The sequence below is a fragment of the Myotis myotis genome, unplaced genomic scaffold (assembly GCF_014108235.1).
Source record: "Myotis myotis isolate mMyoMyo1 unplaced genomic scaffold, mMyoMyo1.p scaffold_m19_p_1, whole genome shotgun sequence".
Lineage (NCBI taxonomy): Eukaryota > Metazoa > Chordata > Mammalia > Chiroptera > Vespertilionidae > Myotis > Myotis myotis.
Genome location: NW_023416313.1, coordinates 121,773,463 through 121,798,655, shown reverse-complemented (window position 1 = coordinate 121,798,655; position 25,193 = coordinate 121,773,463). Strand labels below are relative to the sequence as shown.

The following is a 25,193-nucleotide window of genomic DNA, read 5'->3' as shown; positions in this document are numbered from 1 at the left end:
TATTAATGTGACAAAATAAATACATATTTTCCAAAGAGGTCTCTTTTATTTTAACTCTAACCTTTATTTTTTATTTTTTTTTGGTTAATCCTTACTGGATGATATTTTTTCCATTGAGCTTTATTTTTTTAAATATAGTTTTTATTGATTTCAGAGAGGAATGGAAGGAGAGAGAGATAGAAACATCAATGATGAGAGAGAATCATAAATGGGCTGTCTTGTACTCAACCCCTATTGGGGATGGAGACCACAACCTGGTCATGTGCCCTGACTGGGAATCAAACCATATGACCTCTTGGTTCATAGATCCACACTCAACCATGGAACCACAGGAGGCTGGAAGGGAGGGAGGAGAAAAGGAGAGTGAGAGAGAGAGGGAAGGGGAGGGAGAGAAGTAGTGAAGGAGAGGGGGAGAGAGAGAGAGAGAGAGACAGACAGACAAACAGACATTGATGTGAAAACAACACATCGATTGCTTCCAGAATGTGCCCTACCAGGCTGAAGATACAAATAGCAAACCAGGTATGTGCCATAGGAAATAATTTTTTCTTCTGAAATTAGTAATAATTGTGATTTAAATAAGGAAGTTATATTTGACAGTTAAATATGGATGAATTGAAATTTTATATGTATGAAGTGAAAATAGGTTTCTAGGTGATAAAAATTAATAGTTCTGCTTGCAGATCAATTAACAATTTTCGAATAACATAAAAGATGATGACTAAAGAGAAACAGCATCAAGGGGAAGATAAGGCTGCCTTTTCTATGCATCTATAGGGTATCCCCCAAACATGTATACATACTTTAACAGTTCATAAGTTACTTAATTTTCACTCCTTTTGAGGTTTAACTGATTTGAAATAATGGGTGTAGCCAGACTAAGCTTTGAAGAAAAAAAATTTATCCCAAAGTGCCACTAGACTATTTTTATGGGGATACATAAAAAAGTTTAAGGTACAAAACCTGCAACAGTGGACGAATTGAGGGCACTCATATACTGAACAAAATGGTTCCTGATGTTTGTAATTTCATTGCTTCGAGTTATCAGCAGTGCCTGGACCAGAACAGTTATCAGTTTGAAATCAGGCATAGATTCTACTAAATTTTGAAAATGAACTGTATGTTAATAAACACTGACTTTATAATCATTCAAAGTGCATATATATTTTTGAGGGAACACCCTGTATTTGTCTCCATTTCTGGAAATAAGCAGTGGTTTAAGGATGAGCAACTACATGCCAATTGTCACTGGTGCCCCATTCAAAGACCAATACCTAACCTACTCTAGAAAACAGCCTTTTAAAATAGGCCTAGTGAGATCTTTATTAAAAAAAACCAAAACGATTTCATTATACCTCAGGCCATAATTATACCTAAGTGGATTTAAAATTTTCTCTAACACTGACTTCACATTGTTCCTATTTTCCTAATTATATTTTACTAGAGGCCCAGCGCACAAAATTTGTGCACTGGGGGGGTGGGGAAAGGGGAATGTCCCTCAGCCCAGCCAGCACCCTCTCCAATCTGGGACCCCTCAGGAAATGTCCAACTGCCAGTTTAGGCGGCAGTCGTACAACCCTCTCAAAATCCGGGACTGCTGGCTCCCAACCACTCACCTTCCTGCCAGCCTGATCACCCCCTAACCACTCCCCTGCCAGCCTGATTGACGACTGACTGCTCCCCTGCCGGCCCAATTGCCCCCAACTGCCCTTCCCTGCTGGCCTGGTTGCCCCCAACTGCCCTCCCCTGCTGGCCTGGTCTCCCCCAACTGCCCTACTAAATTTTGAAAATGAACTGTATGTTAATAAACACTGACTTTATAATCATTCAAAGTGCATATATATTTTTGAGGGAACACCCTGTATTTGTCTCCATTGACGACTGACTGCTCCCCTGCCGGCCCAATTGCCCCCAACTGCCCTTCCCTGCTGGCCTGGTTGCCCCCAACTGCCCTCCCCTGCTGGCCTGGTCTCCCCCAACTGCCCTCCCCTGCTGGCCTGGTTGCCAACAACTGCCCTCCCTCCCGATCGCCCACAACTGCCCCCCCCCCTACCAGCCATCTTGTGCAAGGGTGTGATCGTCAAATTGCATATTATTCCTTTATTATATAGGATATGAATTGTTCTGCATTGTGTTGTGGTGTTTTTTTGTGATACATAATTCCAATCTGTATTGTTCCTTAGACTCCTTGACTTTGAAATCTAAACCAGAAAGCAACACTGACATATGTGTCACTTTTATAAAACTAAGTACAGACCTCGGAGATACTGTAGGGTCAGTTACAACCAAAGCAATAAAGCAAATATCACAATATAAAATGAGTCACATAAATTTTTTAGTTTCCAAATGCATATAAAAGTGTTTACACTGTATTATAATCTAGCATATATACAATAGCATTTATGTCTTAAAATGTACATAATTTGCCCTAACCAGTTTGGCTCAGTCAACAGAGCATTCAGCCCTCAGACCAAAGGGTCCCAGATTCTATTCCAGTCAAGAGCATAAACCTCAGTTGCGGGCTCAATCACCAGCCCTGGTCAGGGCATGTACAGGAGACAACCAATTTATGTATCTCTCTCACATGGAGGTTTCTCTCTCTCTCTCTCTCTCTCTCTCTCTCTCTCTCTCTCTCTCTCTCTCTCTCTATTTCCCCCTCCCACTTTCTCTAAAAAAAATCAATGGAAAAATATCCTCAGGTTAACAGCATATCCTTAGGATTAACAACAACAAGAAAAATGTACATACCTTAATTCAAAATACTTTTTATTGCTAAAAATGCTAACATTCACCTCATCCTTCAGTGAGTCATAAATTATTTGTGGGTGGAGGGTCTACCTTAAATTTTAAGGAATGCAATAGTCGCAAAACTCAATAAAGTAAAGTGCAACAAAACCAGGTATAGTAAGACTTCACTTAACATCATTGATAAGTTAATGGAAATGTGATAAAAACAACACATTTACCACAGGCTAATTGCTAAATATGAGTTAAGTTCCCACCACATCTCATCAACATTATAACAAAACAAGGTTGAACAAAACTATCCTATATAATAAAAGGGCAATATGCAAATCGACCAAACAGCAGAACAACTGGTCAGTATGACCCGCACTGACCACCAGGGGGCAGACGCTCAATGCAGGAGCTGCCCCCTAGTGGTCAGTGTGCTCCCACAAGGGGAGTGCCACTCAGCCAGAAGCCCAGAAGCCAAACTCATGGCTGGTGAGCGCAGCAGCGGTGGCGGGAGCCTCTCACACCTTCGAGATAGCACTAAGGATGTCCGACTGACAGCTTAGACCCCCTCCCCACGGGGATTGGGCCTAAGCCATCAGTGGGACATCCCCCGAGGGCTCCCAGACTGTGAGTAGGCGCAGGTCGGGCTGAGGGATCCCCCCCTTCCCCGAGTGCACGAATCTCGTGCACTGGGCCTCTAGTGTTATATAAGGACCTGCTATATTCCTATAATTACTTGGTGTTATTCAATTGGTTTTATCACCAAAATTGAGATGGCCCAAGTAGAATTGGAATTTCGTAAAAGGGAAGTTATTCTTGGAAATTTCACTTTCCATCCTATGAATATGCAGTTTTGCATACACACTAGATAATGAGCAATTTCTTCACAAGTTCCACTCAATTTCTTCCTTTCTCCTATATTAAATTGCCTAATTTGCCCTTGCAGCCACCATGAAGATGATGAAGTTCCCTTTATAAGCAATCATCACATTTAAAATCATCTTTTCCCACAAGCCAGTTTCAATAACCTAATTTAGACAATACTTTATCAGCTCACAGAGTAGCTATTATATAACTACATCAACATGTATCTGTGATTTCTATTATAATTCTGTGATTTCTTAGTTATCACTCCACCATGACTACAAATACGTGAAAAAAAGATTTAACCGTTGAGATAATTTAAAAGAGAAAGACTTAGTCCTGTTCATCTTTGTTTACTTTCACTTAAAAAAGGAATTACCACAGCCTAAATGCTTGGTAAGGTATGTAACTGAATGAGAAGAACCCACTGGTAAACATTTCTGAGAACAAGGAAGATGGGTGTTTCTGAGCACCCTGCCTGTGCTTTCACTCCCATTGTCAGCCTACCTCTATGAGGCCATTACTAGGTCAAAGAGGAAGCTTAAAAATACAACACAGGCTTTGGAAAAACAACATTAGTTCTGTTCTGTTTCCCAATATGAAAACCAGTAACGCCTATAGGGTTTGTAAAGAGTTTGATTTTATTAATCCCTTTGTCCCTTATATAGGAAAGCTGCAGGAGAATTTCTTCACTGATTGTCAAATTAACAGGTTTTAAAAATGATGTGGCTGAAAAATAATTTCTAGTTCTGCAAAGGGATACTTGTATACTTAAATGCATTCTATATATCAAAACTAAACACCATGGTAACCAGTAACTGTAGTGGATTCTGTGAAATGCCTTCCATTGAATTAATCTAGAGTATGTTTATTTTTCTCTTATTCCCCTTTTGCTTTAGGCTTTTCATCGATTTATTTTATCCTAATATCCTTTCACACTGACATTGGAAATATATGATGACAGAAAATAACGTGTGTCACTGAGATACTGGTTCAAAGTTGGTACATAAACAATTAAGTCTCCTTTGTAATAAGTTATATTTCACAGGTGGTTAAAGACACATTAGTATTAGGAAGCTATAAGCCATACATTTTATATTATTTTTCTAGTTATGATATAAGTGAAAAAATGATTTAACTCTGAGATCATTTAAAATTATATATTTTAAAGGAAAACAAAAACATGAGCCATTTTGAAAACAACAAAGCTTGTTTAACTGAAAGTTCTTTGAAGAAATATCAATGCTTCTCCAACATTTAAAAGGTAAAAGAGGAGGAAAAAAGTGAAAGCAGTTACAACTCTGTGAATATAACACCATCCCCAAATTCAAGATCAATTTCACAGCCTGTTTTAAAACACTAACATTCAAGCCTCAGACTCTGGGCTTGAGCTCCGGGTAAATTAAAGTTTCAGCATCCAGACATTCCCTAAAGAGATGAAATCTGGACATGCCACAGTTAAGAAGATACAACAAGGAATGTAGTACAATTGTTCAAATACCCATCACATGCTTGTATTTAAATTACATCTGTTTTTTACAACACATGATGCTTGTAATTCCTTAGCCACAGTTTAAACCATGTTCTAAGTCCTCAGTCACTGGTCTAAGGCAACTTTTCAGCTTTTCCTTCTCACAGTGTAAACAAAGTTAAAATAGCCCAGCCTATATTCTTCAGTGGTTGGGCATCGCCCTATGAAACAGGAGGTTCCGGTTGGGGCACATGCCTAGGACAGTGATGGTGAACCTTTTGAGCTCAGCGTGTCAGCATTTTGAAAAACCCTAACTTAACTCTGGTGCTGTGTCACATATAGAAATTTTTTGATATCTGCAACCATAGTAAAACAAAGATGTATATTTTTGATATTTATTTTATATATTTAAATGCCATTTAAGAAAGAAAAATCAACCAAAAAAATGAGTTTGCGTGTCACCTCTGACACGCATGTCATAGATTCACCATCACTGGCCTAGGATGTGGCCTCGATCCCTAGTAGGAGGCCTGCAGAAGGCAGCCAATCAAAGAGTCTCTCATTATTGACGTTCCTATCTCTTTCTCCCTCTCCCTTGCTCTCTGAAATAAATAAAAATATATTGGAAAAAAATATTGCTGGTGGGTCACTAGGAATAATAGTGAGTGGCACCACTACTACATAAAATAAATACTTCACCATGTAATCATTAGGTGGGTAAATAAATGAAAATGTGGTAAAACTTCCACAAGTTAAATGTGTATGGTTAGTGTCCCTGGGAAGGACCTGACGCACTTTGCCTATCCACAGCAGAAGCCCATCAACCACAAGCTGCAAAATCAATTCATAATATGTATTTGAGTATATTAAAACAAAACAATTCTTTCACAGAAAAAGCAGCAGAATGAGAGAAACTCATATAACATTTTAAGTTTTTAAGGATATATGATCTATAAAAGGATGAAGCCATATTAACAAACAATATAAAATTTTCACATCTGAATGTGCAGATATTGAAGAGAAGGAACCATAGGCCACAGAGTAGGAAGTAAGCTATAGCTTGTCTTACTTTTTAAAATACCAAACATAGTCATAAAAATCCTACAAAATTAAGGAACTAAATAAACATAAACAATAAGCTCTTGCCCTCAACTTTGCAAATTCATCTGGAGTTCTGACACTAAAGATTTATAGCAAAGTAAAATTGATTTATAGCAAAGTAAAATGCCTGTACAGATGTAATGAACAATAAATTTATTTGGATAATTTGAATGCTTGATTTCTTCATCAGCTTAAGTGCCTTCTGTGATTATGATATATACATATGAATTAAGTGGCAGTTGCCACAAATGAAAATATTTCCATTAAGCATATGCTAAATCAACACCACTCTATATCTGAGCATAAATGAAGATAAAACACTCCACATTATGATTCAATTAAAAACCCCCAAGATACATTACCTGCCGCCTCGAGCACTGAAAGGCACTACATGGATTCCCAGAGGCCCTCCATCGTTGGGGACGTGTACGAGCTTTACCATATCACTGTGAGACAATGATGAATGAGGGAGCATGAACATGGACTGTAAACAAACCAAACCGAAACAAACAAACAAACAACAACAACAAAAAAACAGAGACAATAACACAGACACACAATAAACAACAAAAGAGAACAACAACAAAAAAATCCCACCAAGCACACAAGCACGTACATACACATTCTGGAATATAAGCATGGTGATGAAGGCAACATTAAACACTACATACCCGAACACTAGTCTGACGGCATGGAGGGAGAACAATCATCAGAAATAACTACATTAAAAATGACACAGAACCATTTCTCTGGGACCATACTCTTCTGTGTAATACAAGTACACATTTTCAAGTCAAATCTCTAGATTTCCAATGAAAAATTTCCATCCCAATATCTACTTCAAGGGCAATGAAGATTAACTGAATAAAGGTGTTCCAAGCTACAGAGCACTTTATAATTTACAAAGAGCTCGTAAATATGTCACATCATTGACCCTTCCAATAATCCAATAAAGTTGAAGTTTTTACTCCTGAGGACTGGTGACAGTCCAGATGTAATCCAGCAATCCTGACTTCCCACCATTCCATAACAGTTTAAGTTGCCATTTCTTAAACCACTGCAAGTGCAGGTTATGAAACTCCTTTTTCAAAGCCAATAAATTTGCAATAAAAAACAAATCATTTTCATAAAAGTGTTTGCAAATGGACATTAAAGTAATGAAGCTATTTATATAAAGTAACTTCTATTATATGAAGTTACTTCTATTATATAAATAAAGTAATTTACTATTAATAAAATAAGCCCAAGTTTAATGAAAGCTGGTATAATTTAGAGAATGTAAACTTTCCAAACCATTTAAACGAGATTTCACTTTCTTTGTAGATCTTGTGTGTGCGTGCGTGTGTGTGTGTGTGGGGGGGGGGGGGGGGGCGCGGGGGGGGGTACTGCATAGAAATCTAAGCAGTACTTATCTAACAAGCAATATTTGGAAATAGTATTTTAATTAAATATCTAGTTTAAATAACACCAACAACCATAAATGATTATCAATGGATTTGACAAAGGTCACAATATAGTTCTTATATATATAATGGAAAATGCCAATTCTTAAACTTCCTAAATAAAAGCCTGAGGTCATCCTATGTACTATGTATGTTCTGGTTATATAAGACAAAAGCTAAAGAAAAATAAAGATAGGAATATTGAGTGAAAACAAAATTGAGCCAAAACCGGTTTGGCTCAGTGGATAGAGCGTCAGCCTGTGGACTGAGAGGTCCCGGGTTCGATTCCGGTCAAGGGCATGTGCCTGGGTTGCGGGCACATCCCCGGTGGGGGATGTGCAAGAGGCAGCTGATCGGTGTTTACCTCTCATTGATGTTTCTAACTCTCTCTGTCTCTCTCCCTTCCTCTCTGTGAAAAATCAATAAAATATATATTTAAAAAAAAAAAAAACTTTAAAAACAAAAAAAACACAAAATTGAAAATATGTGCATAGATTTAATCACATATACTAATTAGGACAAAATAAAAAAAAATTAACCATATTAAAGTAACGCTAAATGGATTTTTATTTTAAAAAAATATTTTCATAGAATTTTATAACATCCTATTTTAGATACTATTTACAATTTACACATTTTTTAATGATTGGTTTGTCCACTAAAAATAGTGTAGTTACTCTAATAATTATTGCTATTCTACGTTTTCTCTAAAAAGAACTATGACATGGCAAGTATTTCTTAAAAGAAAATACTGGTTTCTCTATATCCAAACATAATCTGATTCTAGTGCCTAATCTCACTGAGGAAGTTCTTAGAAACTTCTCTTGGAAGACCCAAAGAAGAAAGAGTTCAAATGTTAATGTCTAGATCCCCTAACTTTTACTGATAGTCAAAGTAAAAAATTCAAAATGACTGACCTCCCTGATAACCCCTTCCATTTAAACATGCCAATATTTAAGATAATTGTACAGTTGTGATAATAATATGAGAAAATGTTACTCTGTCCTTTCATACTTAAAATCATGTTCAGGTCCCTAACCTATGACCTATAATTTTTCAAATGCCTTTGAGAGATTCTATTTTTTCAAATCAAAATATATATGCTAAAATAGCTAATGCTTATATGATTCAAATAGTTTTTCAGTTAAAGTATGTTTATAATTTTTTTAAATTTAGCTAAGTTGCACAACAAATGACCAAAATACTGACATACAAAGCAATCAAAATTAACAGTTGAAGTGCTGTAAACTCAGCAAACATTTTTAATCAAACACTATTTTATATTATAACTTAAGAGTATTGGCTAAGGCATGAAACTCAGGACAGAGACATGTGAATTTCCATGCTATTCTTTTTAGATTAGATAATAACAATCGATGAAAGATGCTCTTTGGAAAACAAACTAATGCAAGGCATGTTTTTAACTCAGCACAAACATCCTACACATGCCATATGTTTTTGGAACACTTTCTACTATCAGTGATGCTGCAGGTATATTACATATTTAATTAAAACCATCAGTAACTTACTCCAGAGAAAAGTTGGGAATGTTCTCCAAACCACTGTCAGCATGTCCAACAGGTTCAACACGACTGTTGTCTTCTGTCCCATCCTCATCCTAAAAACACGACCCAAAGAGAAGCACACTCTGTGTTAGATCTATTTCTAAAATGTGAAAGAAAGCTGGATAAAAGTGGAGTTTGGCAGGCATTATGATCATATTATAATTAGGTATTTTCTCTACTGAAGATGACTTTTAATAATAAGATGGGTATGTATATATGAAAAGCTGCATTTCAAAGCAATAGTCAACTGATTTAGCATTTCCCGGGAGGTGAAAAGATACCAATGCAATGAGAAAACATTAGAACTTCTATTTAATGTTAACTTTATCATTTTTACTTCACTTTTTGGTGTATATTTTAGGAAGTAGTTACATGTTACTACAATGTTATAGTATATTAATATATATGTACATGACACTGAGTATGTATGTTTAAAATTCTTACTAATAAAAACCAGGAGTCCTCAAACTTTTTAAACAGGGGGCCAGTTCACTGTCCCTCAGACCGTTGGAGGGCCAGACTACAGTTTAAAAAAAAAAACTATCAACAAATTCCTATGCACACTGCACATATCTTATTTTGAAGTAAAAAAACAAAACGGGAACAAATACAATATTTGTATTTGCATGTGGCCCGCGGGACGTAGTTTGAGGACCCCTGATCTAAACAGTTGAGACCATTATAATGCTTAATGACTACCAAAATTTGCAAAGTCATATTTGTCAGTCCCTAAATTCCACTAACACAGCTTGGCAAAATGAGTGTGCAGTAAGTACAATACTTGACTTGAATCCTTCATCCTATGAAATGTCACTTAAAATTACTGAGCCAACTGACTAGAGTTACCTGAAAAGGGATTAAGATCTTAGTTTTAAAGAATCACTTCTGCTTACTTCTGTTAATGAAGGACCAAGTAAAAGGTAAAGCACACAGAGCAACATAATCAACACTCACCTTGGTATCCTTACTTTTACAAAGGCAGTATCATGTAAAAATTATGTTCCAACATGTTGTACAAATTGGGATTGGGTAAGATGCTGATACTCCAAAAGGTGCCATGTGGAATAAATGTGATGGTTTATAAAAACAAATGAAACATCACCCAAGACTATACCTTTTTTTATATAATCGTGGTCATTGTTTTTTCACTAGGGAGTTCACTAACAGTTAAGCCGCCTTCTCAGGATCATTTTGAATAATGATAAATATGCCTGACTGACATCAGTGGTCTTCTTAACCAAATTAGAATATTTAGGAAAGACTCAGAGTTCCAAACACAGTGGCTAAGAGGCTCTTGTGGGTTTACCTTGGACCACAATGTTTTGGGCACCTACTAGATACTCTGTAAGTACTTTGCTAATAGAAACAAAACCATACCTAAATACAATTTACTTAATCGACTGGTATTTCTTGGAATTTTATGTATATAATTAATGTATACAAATAACATGTGAAGTTTATCCTTTCAACTATATAAATTAGATAACAGTAATTTTATACAAGAACTTATACAACCACCTATATGAGATTCCATCATTAGCAAAAACTTTATATGTTTAAACATGTATTTGAGAGATTCATAATAGAAATGTGAATGCTGTCAACAGAGACATCAATCAACAAAATGATAAGCAAAGCTTATATGTTCAATTCACAGTGTCAAACAATACTACAGATTATTGAAGCAATATTAAGGCAAAGTAAAGCAGTTGATAATGTCCAACTGACATTTCCTCTGAGAATAGAATTTTTCTGAGTTGTAGATGGGCCCACATAGCCTCACTGGTAGGTCACTGCATAAAGCTAAGCTACTTCAAGATATGATCCTGTGCTTTTAGAGGCTCCAATATGCACTTCTTAGTCCTTTTTTTTTTTTTTTTTAATTTTTATTGCTTAAAGTATTACAAAGGGTATTACATATGTGTCCATTTTATCCCCCCGCCCTAGACAGTCCCCTAGCCTCCCCTATCCCCCAATGTCTTATGTCCACTGGTTATGCTTCTATGCATGCATACAAGTCCTTTAGTTGATCTCTTACCCCCCTACCTCCTGCCCCGCAACCCTCCCCGGCCTTCCTGCTGCAGTCCTTTACCTCTTTTCAGCACCAGCTTACATTTCAAAGTTAACCAACATCTTGAACCTCCCTAAGAACCACACTTTGAAATAAACAATTCCCAAAAGTATGCTTTTCCTTTGGGATTGAAAATAGGGGAGGAGAGCCAAGTGACTAAATCAGATTAAAAACATAAAGATAATCTTACAATTCAAAGACACTTTGTTTCAGTATTTATGAATAATTTAAGCACCACTGAAATACCACAATATATGAGCAACTGAAACACCTATGTTGCACTATGAAAAGCAGTCATATAAATGAAATGCCCCAAACGACAGTGGTAAACAGTTACTGATAGTCTACACACTCATTGTTCCCACAGTGGCCATTATCAGGCCTCCAAGAGTGAGTAGAATATTATTTCATGAAGCTGCATATGATGTTCAGTTTAGATTGCAATACTCACTGACCTGAGGCTGGGCTGCAATTATGGTGGGAGCCACAACTTAGAATTTCCCAATTTCTGGATGTGGAAATATTAGCTCCTATATTGCTTTAGTTTTTGTTTTATACTTTTAAAAAGCAGTGACTGAACATAGTTAATTTTAACAAGAGTTATACACTGAATTCCATTATAAGCAGTCCAGTAGTCCTCCCTGATCTGAAGGTGGTACATTCCAAGACCCTCAGTGGGTGACTGAAACCACAGAAAGTTCCAAACGCTATATATACTGTTTTTTGCCTATAAATACATATCTATGATAAAATTTAAGTTATATAGTACAGTAAGGAATTGACAAAAATAATAAAATAAAATAATTAAAATATACTGTAATAAGATTTATGTGAATGTGGGCACCCTTTCCCCTCACATGAGGGATCTGATAAGTGCCTAATGGGCAGGGTGAGTATACAGCCTAGACACACTGGACAAAGGAGTGAGTCATGTCCCAAGGGGGACAAAATGTGAAGACCCACAACTTAAAACTTATAAATTGTTTATTTATAGAGTTTTCCATTTAATATTTTTGGACTGCTATTGACAGTGGATAAGTGAGACCATAGAAAGCAAAACCATGGGTAAAGGAGACTACTGTAAATGAATATTGGTGTTATTTATGTCAAATTAATAATGAAGGCCCATAGTATTAATGCAAAGTACACAATGTTTAAAAAATCTCCAGGTGAGTCAATATACTTTTAAATTCTTTCCCTTTTCTCCATTTCATAGGAGGCTGTAGTGGTTAAGAGCTCAGATTAGAGAATTAAACAGACCTGGGTTTCAATGCCACCTCTACCATATGCCAATTTTATATCCTTAGGCAAGTTATACAGCCCTTTATATTTCTATCCCCCCTTCTTCTGTAAAATAGGGGGAAAAAATCTTCTTCATAGGACAATTGGGAGGAATAAGATGGTGCCTGACATACAGTAATTGCCCAATAAATGTTAACTATTATTGAAAAGAAAAATAGATTACATATAAAATATACCTCAATAAATATTTTGTAGTAACTTTACACAACTCCAAGATATTTTAAGAATACATATTCATCCATTCATACTCTGTGCCTTGCAATACAATTTAATATTAAACATATTACCTATTCAAATACATCATGTAGCATGTATATTCTAGAAACTTGCATAAAACCTGATATTTGTTGTGCTTTACTGCACACAAAGTAATTTCATTATAAAATGCCCTGGCTGGTTTGGCTCAGTGGATAAAGCATTGGCCTAGGGACTGAAGGGTCCCAAGTTCAATTCTGGTCAAGGGCACATGCCTGGGTTGCGGGCTTGATTCCCAGTAGGGGAGTATAGAAGGCAGCCGATCAATAATTCTCTCTCATCATTGATGTTTCTATCTCTCTCAGACTCTCCCTTCTTCTCTGAAATCAACAAAAATATATAATTTTTAAAAAGCCTTTGGAATAAAAAAAAATATTAAAAAATATAAGCAAACAAATACAGTATACAATCAATTAAATGGCAGGAGGGGGAAAACACTATTGGTGACTGGTTGAAGAAATTTTCAAACAGAAAACAGATGTCAAGGGCTGAAAAGGGTCTAGGATCTCACCTGACTTGAAAAGTCCTAAGTTAGCTTGCCATGGTTCCATGTGTGCTAGCTTAAGAAACAAGACTCCTTGTTTGAGACAAAGAACTGCTTATTACAGCAATAGCATTAGTTAGAGTATCATCCTTTTATGCACTGGTTCTTCAAGCTAAAATTTTCACAAGGTGATTTGAAGAGGGCCAGGGGACACTGGCACACATAGAAGAAATATGAGCTTATAGAATGAGAATCTCTTATACACTCATTAAGAACTAGAGGCCCAGTGCACAAAATTCGTGCACTGGGGTGGGGGTGGGGGTTGTCCCTCAGTCCAGCCTGCATCCTCTCCAATCTGGGACCCCTCGGGGGATGTCCGGCTACGGGTTTAGGCCCGATCTGATCCCTGTGGTATCAGGCCTAAACTGGTAGTCGGACATTCCTCTCACAATCCGGGACTGCTGGCTTCAAACTGCTCGCCTGCCTGCCTCCCTGCCTGATTGCCCTTAACCACTTCTGCCTGCCAGCCTGATCACTCCCTAACCACTCCCCTGCCAGCCTGATCGACGCCTGACTGGTCCCTTGCCAGCCCGATTGCCCCTAAATGCCCTCCCCTGCAGGCCTAGTTTCCCCTAACTGCCCTCCCCTGCTGGCCTGGTCACCCCCAACTGCCCTCCCCTGCTGGCCTGATCAACCACAACTGCTCTCCCTTGCCGGCCATCTTGTGGTGGCCATCTTGTGACCACATGGGGGCAACCATCTTGCGAGATGGTGTGACAGTCAATTTGCATATTACCTCTTTATTATATAGGATACTTGCTTATTGCTATGGAGGGAGACACTGCCTATGTTCCAAGGCTGTTTGCTACGCAATGCCATATGGCAGCATTTATATGATTAATAATGAACTAAATAAACCTAGGAATATCATTAAGAAATGCCCTAAGATAATGTCTTCATTATTAGGAACTAACAATATTAAATTTTATTAGATAAAAGAACCATCCCTCTTACATCAAGAAAAAAATTATCTTTCAGTTAGAACTCTACAGCATCCTTCAAAGAAATAAAATCAGTAATTGCATAACATAATTTTACTTCATAGTCATTATATTCCACTAGAGTAGCAATCCTATCTAATAAAAGAGAAACATGGTAATTAGCCATACGTCCGCTACCCTTCCCATTGGCTAATCAGGGCGATATGCAAATTAACTGCCAGCCAAGATGGCGGCCGGCAGCCAGGCAGCTTGAAGCGAACATGAGGCTTGCCTGCTTCAGTGATGGAGGACTCCAACGTTCCCCACCTGCCACTGCCGGCCTCTGAGCTTGCAGTTTGAAACATGGTTACAAATATAGAAGCTAAACAAAATCCCAGAAACCTACTTTCAGCCAGCCAGCCAGGATCTCAGAGCTGGAGTTGAAACAGAGTTTCGATTATAGAACCCAAACAAACCAGATACCTGCTTTCAGCAGCAGAGGCCTAAGAGCTGGAGCCAAGCCTCAGAGCTAAAGCTGGCCAGAATAAAAAAAAATAAAAAAAGAAAGAAAAAAAGGAGCTTCAGTCACCCGCCAGCCTGAAAACAGCTCTCAGCCCCTCACCCAGACTGGCCAGGCACCCCAGTGAGGACCCCCACCCTGAAGGGTGTGTGACCAGCTGCAAACAGCCATCATCCCCTCATCCAGGCTGGCCAGGCACCCCAGTGGGGACCCCCACCCTGATCCAGGACACCCTTTAGGGCAAACCAACCGGCCCCCACCTGTGCACCAGGCCTTTATCCTATATAGTAAAAGGGTAATATGCCTCCCAGCGCCGGGGTCAGTGGAGCCGCGAGGCCTCCCGGCACTGGGATCAGCGTGACAGGGGGCAGCGCCCAAACCCCCTGATCGCCCTGTGGCTCTGTGTGTGACAGGGGGCGGGGACACAACCTCCCTATCCGCCCTGCTCTGTTCGTGACAGGGGAAGGCGCCCCAACTCCCCTGCTCTGAGCCCGACCAGGGGCTGCCCCTAGGAATTGGGCCTGCCCTCTGCCACCCGGGAGCAGGCCTAAGCCAGCAGGTCGTTATCTCCCAAGGGGTCCCAGACTGTGAGAGGGCACAGGCCTGGCTGAGGGACCCCCCCTTCCTCCCGAGTGCACAAATTTTTGTGCACCGGGCCTCTAGTATCCTCTAAAATAAAAGGCTAATGTGCAAATAGACCAAATGGCGGAACAACTGAACAACCGGTTGCTATGACGTGTGCTGACCACCAGGGGGCACACACAGAACATGGTGGGTGTTGGCAGCAGGCAGCAGAGCATGGAACATGGCAGGCATCAGCTGCGGCAGGATGGTGGAGCAGATGAGCGGGGGTGCCAAACCAAGGCGGGGTGCCAGTGTCTGTCATCAGGGTGAGCCTCTAGTGTTTACTGAAAATTCTTTGCTCCTGTGCACTGTGGTTTCACCTGGTGCTGGCCCCACTTGCACCCACTGTCAGCGCCTGGAACCGGTCCCAATCGCTTGGCACCGTCGGCATGTGCAAGCAGTGGCTGCCGCCCAATTGCCCCTGAGCGCTTCTCCACCTACCCCTGCTCCTGAGGGGCAATCAGGGCAGCAGCTGCCACTCACACCCGCTGACAATGCTGGCCCCACTCACACACGCTGCGGGCGACGGCCCCAATCGCTCCGTGCCATCAGCTGGTGCGATCAGGGCTGGCATCATCAGCACGTGGGAGTGGCAGCAGTGGGAGTGGGGCTGACTGCAGTCTGGGGACCAGGGAAGGTGGTGGAAGGGGCCAGGCGGAAGCGTGGAGGATGGGCCAAGACCCGCTCCTGTGCCCACCGAAGCCTCGCAGCCCCACAGTTCCTTTCAAGATGCTCGAATTCGTGCACTGGGCCCCTAGTATACGTATAAAAAAATAACTTAATTCAAATACTTTTAAGGACAGATAATACTAGATAATAAACAAGACCTTTAAAAATAAAAATACTAAAGAAGAGAAGGTGGCAGCTGAATAGGCAAAGCTTTCTAACATCTCTCTCAAGGCCAGACTAGAAATAAAACTAAATTACAATTCATCTGGAATTACCAACTGAGGTCCAGATGAGGAAGAGGCTTATATCAAGGAAGGACAGAAAACAACTGGAGACTAGTAGGAAGGGCAAGGTCAAAAGAAGAGCTGATCCAGCAGGAGGCCGAGAGTCAGGAGGGATAACTTGGCTTCCTGAGGGTTAATTCCCAGAGAAGACTGAGGCTCAGAACCCAGGCTGGGCTCCATAGCCTGGAGCACCAGAACCAAGACCAAAGTCCCAAGTAACATCCAGCCATGAAAGGCAGCAGGGCTTCTGGCTGCCCAGGAAATTGGAGCCAGTAGATCTGAGCTGGTCAGAGAGAAAGCCTCAAGGTTTTTCTTTTGTCTTGTTTTTAAACCCAGAGCACAGGAGTTTTTCTTAGCTACTCACCTGAGGCTTTGGGCTTTGGTGGGGGAAGGGCAGTACAGACTCTAGGTGTCTAAGGGGAGGCAGAGGTGGGAAGCACTAGGGAAGAGGTGGGGAGGGGCGGTGGAAGGGGGAGACCTGCATTGAGCTGCAACCCAAAACCAAAACAGCCATTTTTCCTGCGAGGCACTAGCCCCTCACAGAAGCCACAGCTCAGGAAAAGGAAAAACCCTGCACACACCACTCTCAGGAGCCCTGCCTGCCACACCATGCATGTCCACCTTTGTAGAGTAGACAGCCACAGAGGCCAAGCTTAGAAGTTTGAACAGTCTCAGGACACATCAGAGACTTGATTGGGGATGGGCCATCCACTATCCTGGGAACCAGACTGGTGCTTCCCCTACATATGGGAGAGTTGATAGAAACTCCAGTTTCCAGATGATACTACTGGATCTCCACCCAGCTGAGGAGAGGGTAATATTCTGAAACACTTTTGGAGGGACAGGAAAACATACCCACCACTTTCTCTGAAATCTGAACAGCACCTCCACCACATGGGAGAACCCAGATGGCTGTACTCCCAATTCCACTTAATGCCCTTTCAGAAATAGGCTTCTGAATGATTAAGATTGACAGCTGGCTGGCAGGTGAAGGCAGGCAGAGAGCCCTGGGAACATGGGGAAGTTTGCTGGCCCAGCCCAGGGCCCTATGCTAACAAACCACCCTAAGAATGCAGCAAGCCCCCTTCAGCATGTAGCCAAGGCCTGTGGAGACAGACAAAAACTGTGGATTGCTTGGAGCTTCAAACAGGTTGCTAAAGCCAAAGGAGGGTTGTTTCTACCATTGGTTAGCACCTAATTACCTCCCAGGAAACCAAAAATTGGCAGACAGAAGAGTCAGCTGCAGTCATCAAAAGAGCAGGATTCAAAGGGAACTATGAGGAGGGACTGAGCTCTGCTGAGATGAACACAACTTCACACTTTTCTTATTTTCCTTTTTTTATTTATCTTCTTGATCTATCTGCTTTATTTATTTACTAGGGGCCAGGTGCACGAAATTCGTGCACTGGGTGTGTGTGTGGGGGGGAGTGTCCCTCAGCCCAGCCTGCCCCCTCTCACATACTGGGAGCCCTCAGGCGTTGACCCCCATCACCCTCCAATCACAGGATCGGCCCCTTGCCCAGGCCTGACGCCACTGACAGAGTTGTCAGGCCTGGGCAGGGGACCCTCATTTCCCCCCATCACTGGTTCTGCCCCCAGCACAGGCCTGATGCCTCTGGCCCAGGCATCAGGCCTGGGCAGGGGACCCCCAGACCCCTCCAATTGCTGGCTCTGGCCCTTGCCCAGGCCTGATGCCTCAGCCAGAGGCGTAGACCCCCATCACCCTCCGATCGCCTGATCGGCCCCTTGCCCAGGCCTGACTTCTCCGCCAGAGATGTCAGGCTTGGACAGGGGACCCCCATCTCCCCCCGATCACTGGTTCTGACCCCCACCCAGGCCTGAGGCCTCTGGCCCAGGAATCATGCCTGGGCAGGGGACCCCCATCTCCCTCTGATCACTTGCTCCACCCCCCGCCCAAGCCTGACGCCTCTGACCCAGGCTTCAGGCCTGGGCAAGGGGACCATCATATCCCCCCAATCCCTGGCTCTGCCCCCCCAGCTCCCCACGGTTGCAGGCTCCGCCCCTGCCCAGGCCTAACACCTCTGGCCTGGGCGTCGCAGCGGCCCCGCGATCGTGGCCTCCGCTTTAGGCCCAGGCAAGGGACCCCTAGCTCCCGGGACCGCCAGCTTCGACCGTGCCCAGCTCCCATCACTGGCTCCACCCCTACTTCCTGCTCTCACTGGCCAGGGCAGAAAAGGCGCCTGATTCTCCGATCATGCTTAGCTCCCCCCTGGGTTTCCGATCACTGTCAGTGGCAGGGGGCTTCTTCCTGCTTTCCCTTTCGCCTCCCTGCATTGTGCCTACATATGCAAATTAACCGCCATCTTGTTGGCAGTTAAGTGCCAATCTTAGTTGGCAGTTAACTGCCAATCTTAGTTGGCAGTTAATTTGCATATAGCCCTGATTAGCCAATGAAAACGGTAGCCCGTACGCCAATTACCATTTTTCTCTTTTATTAGTGTAGATTATTTTAGTCTATATTGTTTCTTTCATATATATAATTGTTCTCTTCCATTTTCTGACTCTATTTTTTTCTTTCTCCCACTTGCTCACCTTTCTTCCTTATTTTGTGCCTATCTACTTACTCCTCTATTTCTCTTTTCCATTTTTTTCCTGTTTTCTAATATACAATTTTCCTCCCCATATTCTTTATTTTTATTTTATTAGTGCTCTGCTCCTTCCTATTCTATTTTCTTCCCTCTTTATACTAGTACTTTTTTCTTTCTTTTCTTTTCTTTTCTAATTCTTGCTCTCTTTTCTTTTTCCTAAGTCTTTCTTATTTTGTGGTTGCTTTTGATGTTGTTGTAGGAACCTTCTGTATGTTTTCCTTTCGTTTCTTGTTTCGTATTATTGTATTCTGTTCTGTTCTCTCAGCACCTCCATAAAAGCTTGCACGACATGGTCAGGGTTGAGCCTTTCAGTCAGCCAGAGTGAGAGGAGATTCCATCCACAAATGGGACAACATTCAATACCCAAAAATAACCCAAATAACTCAAACAAAGGCATTCCTAGAGCACCTAGCTCAGGAGATCTAAGAGACTCTATCATTGGGTCCCACAAAACAAGTGCTAAATAAGATGACCCCTGGGAGCCATAGCAGTTCCATCTAATACATATAAATAAATACAAAGGAACAGCAAAAATGGGGAGAAAAAAACAACCCCAACATTAAAGAATCTGAGCAAGGAATAGAGAACCTGCTTGAAGAAATTATTACAGAAAACTTACCTAGCCTAGTGAAGAAAAAAGACACTGAAGTTCAGGAAACAGAGATAATCCAAATCAAAATGAAGCCAAAAAGACCAGACATAGACACATCATACTTAAAATGGTAAACAAAAAAGACAAACAAAGAATCCTAAAGGCTGCAAGAGAGAGATAGAAAGTTACCTAAAAGGGAGCTCCCCCATTAGACTATCAGCTCATTCCACTTCAGACCAGAATGAACTGGCATAAAGTACACAAAGTAATGAATACCAAGGGGCTGAATCCAGGATTACTCTACCTAACAAGGCTATCATTCAAAATTAAAGGTGAAATAAAGAGCTTTGCAGACAAAAAAAGGCTAAAAGAGTTTATCACCACCAAAAAAGCTAAGAGTCTATCATCACCAAACTGCAAGAAATGGTAAAGGGACTATTGTACAAAGAAGGAATGTATAGAGAGAGGAACATATGCATAAAGATTAAAAATTGCAACAAACAAGTACCTATCAATAATAACCTTATATTTAAATGGCTTAAACACTCCAATCAAAAGACATAGGGTAGCTAAATGGATAAGAAACCATGACTCACATATATATACTGTCTATAAAAGACTAACCTCAGAACAAAAGACTCACACAAAATGAAAGTGAAGGGATGGAAAAATTTTTTCATGCAAATGGAATTGAAAAAAGAGCTGGGGTAGCAATACTAATATCTGACAAAATAACTTGGATGCGCAACAGTATGAGAAAAGATATAGTAATTATGAGAAAAAGACCATGAAAAATGGTTTATGAAGAATGATATAGCACTAATAAAGAACACATTGGAAGGAATACACAGTAGATTACGGAAAGTCAAGGATCACATCAGTGAATTAAAACACAGGGTAGGAAAAAATCAGTCAGAGAACCAAAAAGAAAAACAAAAGAAAAGAAAAAACAGCAGGTCAGCTTAAGGGAGCTGTGGTACATCATGAAACTTAACAACATTGCAAGAAGGTGAAGAAAGTGATAAAGAGATAGACAACCTGTTTGAAAAAATAATAGCATACCTGGTGAAGGAAAAAATCACATAAGTTCTGGAGGCACAGAAAGTCCCAAGCAAGAAGAACCCAAAGAGGCACACACCCAGATACATCATAATTAAAATGCCACAAATTAAAAACAAAGAGAGAATCTTAAAGGCAGCAAGAGAAAAGCAATTAGTTACCTACAATGGAGCTCTAGAAATATACAATCTCCCAAAACTGAATCAGGAAGAACCAGAAAACCTGAAGAGGCCAATAACAATGGAGGAAACAAAAACAGTAATCAAAAAACGCCCAGCAAACAAAAGCCTGGGAGTAGATGGCTTACCAGGGGAGTTTTACAGCTACACTCCTCAAACTATTCCAAAAAATTAAGAGGAAGGGACACTTCCAAGCTCTTTTTTATGAGGCCAGCGCTATCTAAAACCAGATAAAGACACTACAAAGAAAGAGAATTACAGTCCAATAACCCTGATGAACATATATGCTAAAATCCTCAAAAAAATATTAGCAAATCGGATCCAGCAATATATCCAAAAGAACATACATCATGAACAAGTGGGATTCAATCCAGGGATGCAAAGGCTGGTACAATATTTGCAAATCAATAAACATGATATATCACACAAACAAATTGAAAGACAAAAATCACATGATCATATCAAAAGACGCAGAAAAAGCATTCGACAAAATCTGGGTTCCTAAATTCTTATCTCCAGCATATACTGACCAAATGGGATGGCAAACATAGTATTTAATACAGTCCATATAATTTCCATTTACCACAGAAATTAAATATTGCCTATTTTGAAAACATACACAATATGACCCACACAACCAAAGGCAAGAGAGGAGTCTTTAAATTCAGAAAAGGACCCAAGCCATTATGCTCAATTAGTATTTGACAAAGGAGGCAAGAGCATACAACGGAGTCAAGACGGTCTCTTCAATAAATGGTGTTAGGAAAATTGGACAGATACATGCAAACAAATGAAACTAGACCACCAACTTATACCATACACAAAAATAAACTCAAAATGGATAAAGGACTTAAACATAAGATGGGAAACCATAAAAATTCTAGAAGAATCCATAGGCAGCAAAATAACAGACATTTGTCATAGCAATATCTTTACTAATACAGCTCCTAGGGCAATGGAAACTAAGGAGAAAAAAAACAAACGGGACTACATCAAAATAAAAAGATTCTGCACAGCAAAATAAACAATCAACAAAACAACAAGAAAGCCCACTGCATGGGAGAACATATTTGCCAATGTTATCTCCGATAAGGATTTAATCTCTAAAATTTATAGGGAACTCATACAACTTAACAAAAGGAAGAGAAACAATCCAATCAAAAAATGGGCAAATGACCTCAATAGACACTTTTCAAAAGAGGATATACAGAAGGCCAAGAGACATATGAACACATGCTCAAAGTCACTAATCATCTGAGATGCAAATCAAAACAACAATGACGTACCACTTCACACCTGCCAGAATGGCTATCATCAACAAAGCAACAAACGACAAGTGCTAGCAAGGATGCGGAGGAAACTGAACACTTGTGCACTGCTGGTGGGAATGCAGACTGGTGCAGCAACTATGGAAAACAGTATGGCGTTTCCTCAAAAAATTAAAAAGGAAACTTCCATTTGACCCAGTAATCCCACTTCTAGAAATACTGGTATATCCCAAGAAAACAGAAACACCAATCAGAAAGGATATATGCACCCCTATGTTCACAGCAGCACAATTTACAATAGCCAAGATTTGGAAACAACCTAAGTGCTCATCAGCAGAGGAGTGGATTAGAAAACTGTGGTACATCAACAGAATGGAATGTTATGCTGCTGTAAAAAAGAAGGAATTCTTACCATTTGCAACAGCATGGATGGAACTGGAGAGCATTATGCTAAGCGAAATAAGCCAGTCAGAGAAAGATAAATATCACATGATCTCACTCATTTGTGGAATGTAATGAACAATGGCAACTGATGAACAAAAACAGAGCCAGAGTCATAGAAGCATCGAAAGACTGTCCAACCTATGAGGGAAGGTGGGGGCTGGGGGGAGGGGGTAAAAGATCAACCAAAGGACTTGTATGCATGCATATGAGCACAACCAATGGACACAGACGGGGGTGGAGGGAAGGCAGGAGGGGAGAGGTCCATGGGGGAAAAAGGAGACTTATGTAATACTTTAAACAATAAAAAATTTCAATTTAAAAAAAAAATTCCCTAGTGAGGAGAAAAAAGCAGATGGTGCTGATTTATGACAGCTATCTTACAGAGAATAACAAATATTATGTACCTTTGCACCTCTTACATGCAGAGTGGAATCTCAAAATTAATTTTCCAAATGTAAATCTGCTTCTCATAAATAGAATTTCAGGACAAGAAGTTACCTTATTAGAAGATATCTATTCCAATATTCAATCATATAGCAGAATCTCCTTCTTCCCTTCTTCCATCTTTTCTAGATGCTTTACATATTAATGCTTACTGAAAATGGCTGAGTTCAATAGCTAGCTAACACCAGCAGGCCACCTGGCATCATCTGCCTCACTCCTATCCATATTTATCCCAAACAGATGCATATGCAAGGATCACGACTTCAGCAATACTATGGCCACTTGTTTTGCATGAAGTGCCTGTTGCAACTATTCATAGGTCCCGCACCACACTCTAATGACCAAGTGGTGACCCGTTAGATTTTTAAATTCAGATTTTTATCAGTCCAATTAATTTGTTTCAGATGTGGCTTGTTACCATAATAACACCAATTTGTTGTTGTTGTTTTGAAAATTCCTAAAAAATATTGACTTTTGAATTGTTAAAATGTACAGATTTTGTAATCTGACCCATCTTTCTTTTCTAACAAAATCCTAATCCTTATTGAAACGACATTTTAAAATATTTTTTTAATTTTTCTTTTTTATTTAAGAGAGGAAGGAAGAGGGAGAGATAAAAACATCAATGATGAAAGAGAATCAACAATCAGTCTCCCCCCTCCCCCCCAAACCTCCAGACTGGGACAGAGCCCCACCCTGACTGGGAATCAAACTGTGATCTCCCAGTTCATAAGTCCATGCTCAACAACTGAGTCATGCCAGCCAGGCTAAACTGTTTTGTTTTTGAGGTGAAATAAGTAATACATGGGTAAATAAATAATACTTATCTTTTTTTTTTTTTTAAATATATTTTTTATTGATTTTCCACAGAGAGGAAGGGAAAGAGATAGAGAGTTAGAAACATCGATGAGAGAGAAACATCGATCAGCTGCCTCCTGCACATCCCCCACTGGGGACGTGCCCGCAACCCAGGTACATGCCCTTGACCGGAATCGAACCTGGGACCTTTCAGTCCGCAGGCCGACGCTCTATCCACTGAGCCAAACCGGTTTTGGCAATACTTATCTTACTAAGTGGTCTAAAGGACCATTATTTTAAAAAAGCAATGTAGAACTTTTCCTTCAATTTCCCTTTGGCTTAAAAAAAAGACTTCAAAATTAATAATTGATTCATTAAGGTAGGAACTAAAATAATCTCTAAATAAACATTTAAATCAATAAGAAACACATAAAAATTAAATAAATATTTATTGCTAGTGATAAGTACAAATCACTTCTTAAAAAGGCAAGATATGTACAAATTTTAAAATGTATAACAACATGTAATTGTTGTATATATTGAGGACTTATGATGTAGAACCCGCTTCTTTACTCCTCAATACAACCACACTTTTGTTTTTAATCCTCACTCAAGGATATTTTTTCCATGGACTTTTAGAGTGGAAGGGAGGAAGGAGGGGGTAAGTTGAGAGAGAGAAAGATATCACCATGAGAGAGATACATTGATTGGTTGACTCCCGCTCATGCCCAGACCAAGGTTGAGGATTGTACCTGCAACCAAGGTACATGGACTAGGAATTGAACCCAAGACCCTTTGGCCCACAGACCAATACTCTAACTACTGAGAAAAACTGAATAGGGCTACAACCTCACTCCTCACTTTCATCCTCAGCGCAATCTTTAAACATATTTCATTAAATAACATATATGGGATTTTTAATGAATTAAGTATGTACAAAGTTTTTTTCTAAACATAACTGAGTAACATAACCACATGACAGGTTTCCAATGATTTGAGCACAATGTTCTTTGGATAACAGAGCTGTATTATGGCATGCAAAATATAAGTTTACCAGGCTTATCAAACATTTTCCATGAAATTACATCTAGAAATGTACTGGACCCACCCAGCATGTGCAGAGGCATAAAGAACAGTTTGCCTCTGCCATGTCTTTATTTCTCTCTCCAAGTCTTATTTTCTTAATCTGAATTTTAAAAATTATTTAGTTTGACATAGTCCCATTCATTTTTTGTGTGTTTTTACTTCCCTTGCTTTTGGGGTCAAGTTCATAAAGTGTTCTCCAAGACCAAGGTCCATAAGTTTGGTACCTATATTTTCTTCTATGTAACTTATCGTTTCGGGTCTTATAGTTAGGTCTTTGAATCATTTTGATTTAATTTTTTTTATTTTATTTTTTATTTTATTGCTTAAAGTATTACAAAGGGTATTA

At 40.0% G+C, this 25,193-nt stretch overlaps 1 protein-coding gene across 32 annotated transcripts in view; it reads right to left on the bottom strand.

The window, feature by feature from the left end:
- The window catches only part of PARD3 (par-3 family cell polarity regulator), an 814,705-nt gene that overhangs the window by 379,389 nt on the left and 410,123 nt on the right, over positions 1-25,193 (bottom strand). For 30 of the 32 annotated variants that reach the window (XM_036350442.1, XM_036350547.1, XM_036350474.1 and 27 more), the window contains 2 exons: positions 9,144-9,232; positions 6,535-6,618 (listed from right to left, as the gene is read on the bottom strand). In XM_036350442.1, the coding sequence (XP_036206335.1) occupies positions 6,535-6,618; positions 9,144-9,232 (173 nt within the window). The remainder of the gene's footprint in view (positions 1-6,534; positions 6,619-9,143; positions 9,233-25,193) is intronic. The other 2 variants (XM_036350508.1, XM_036350593.1) reach the window with 1 other exon arrangement.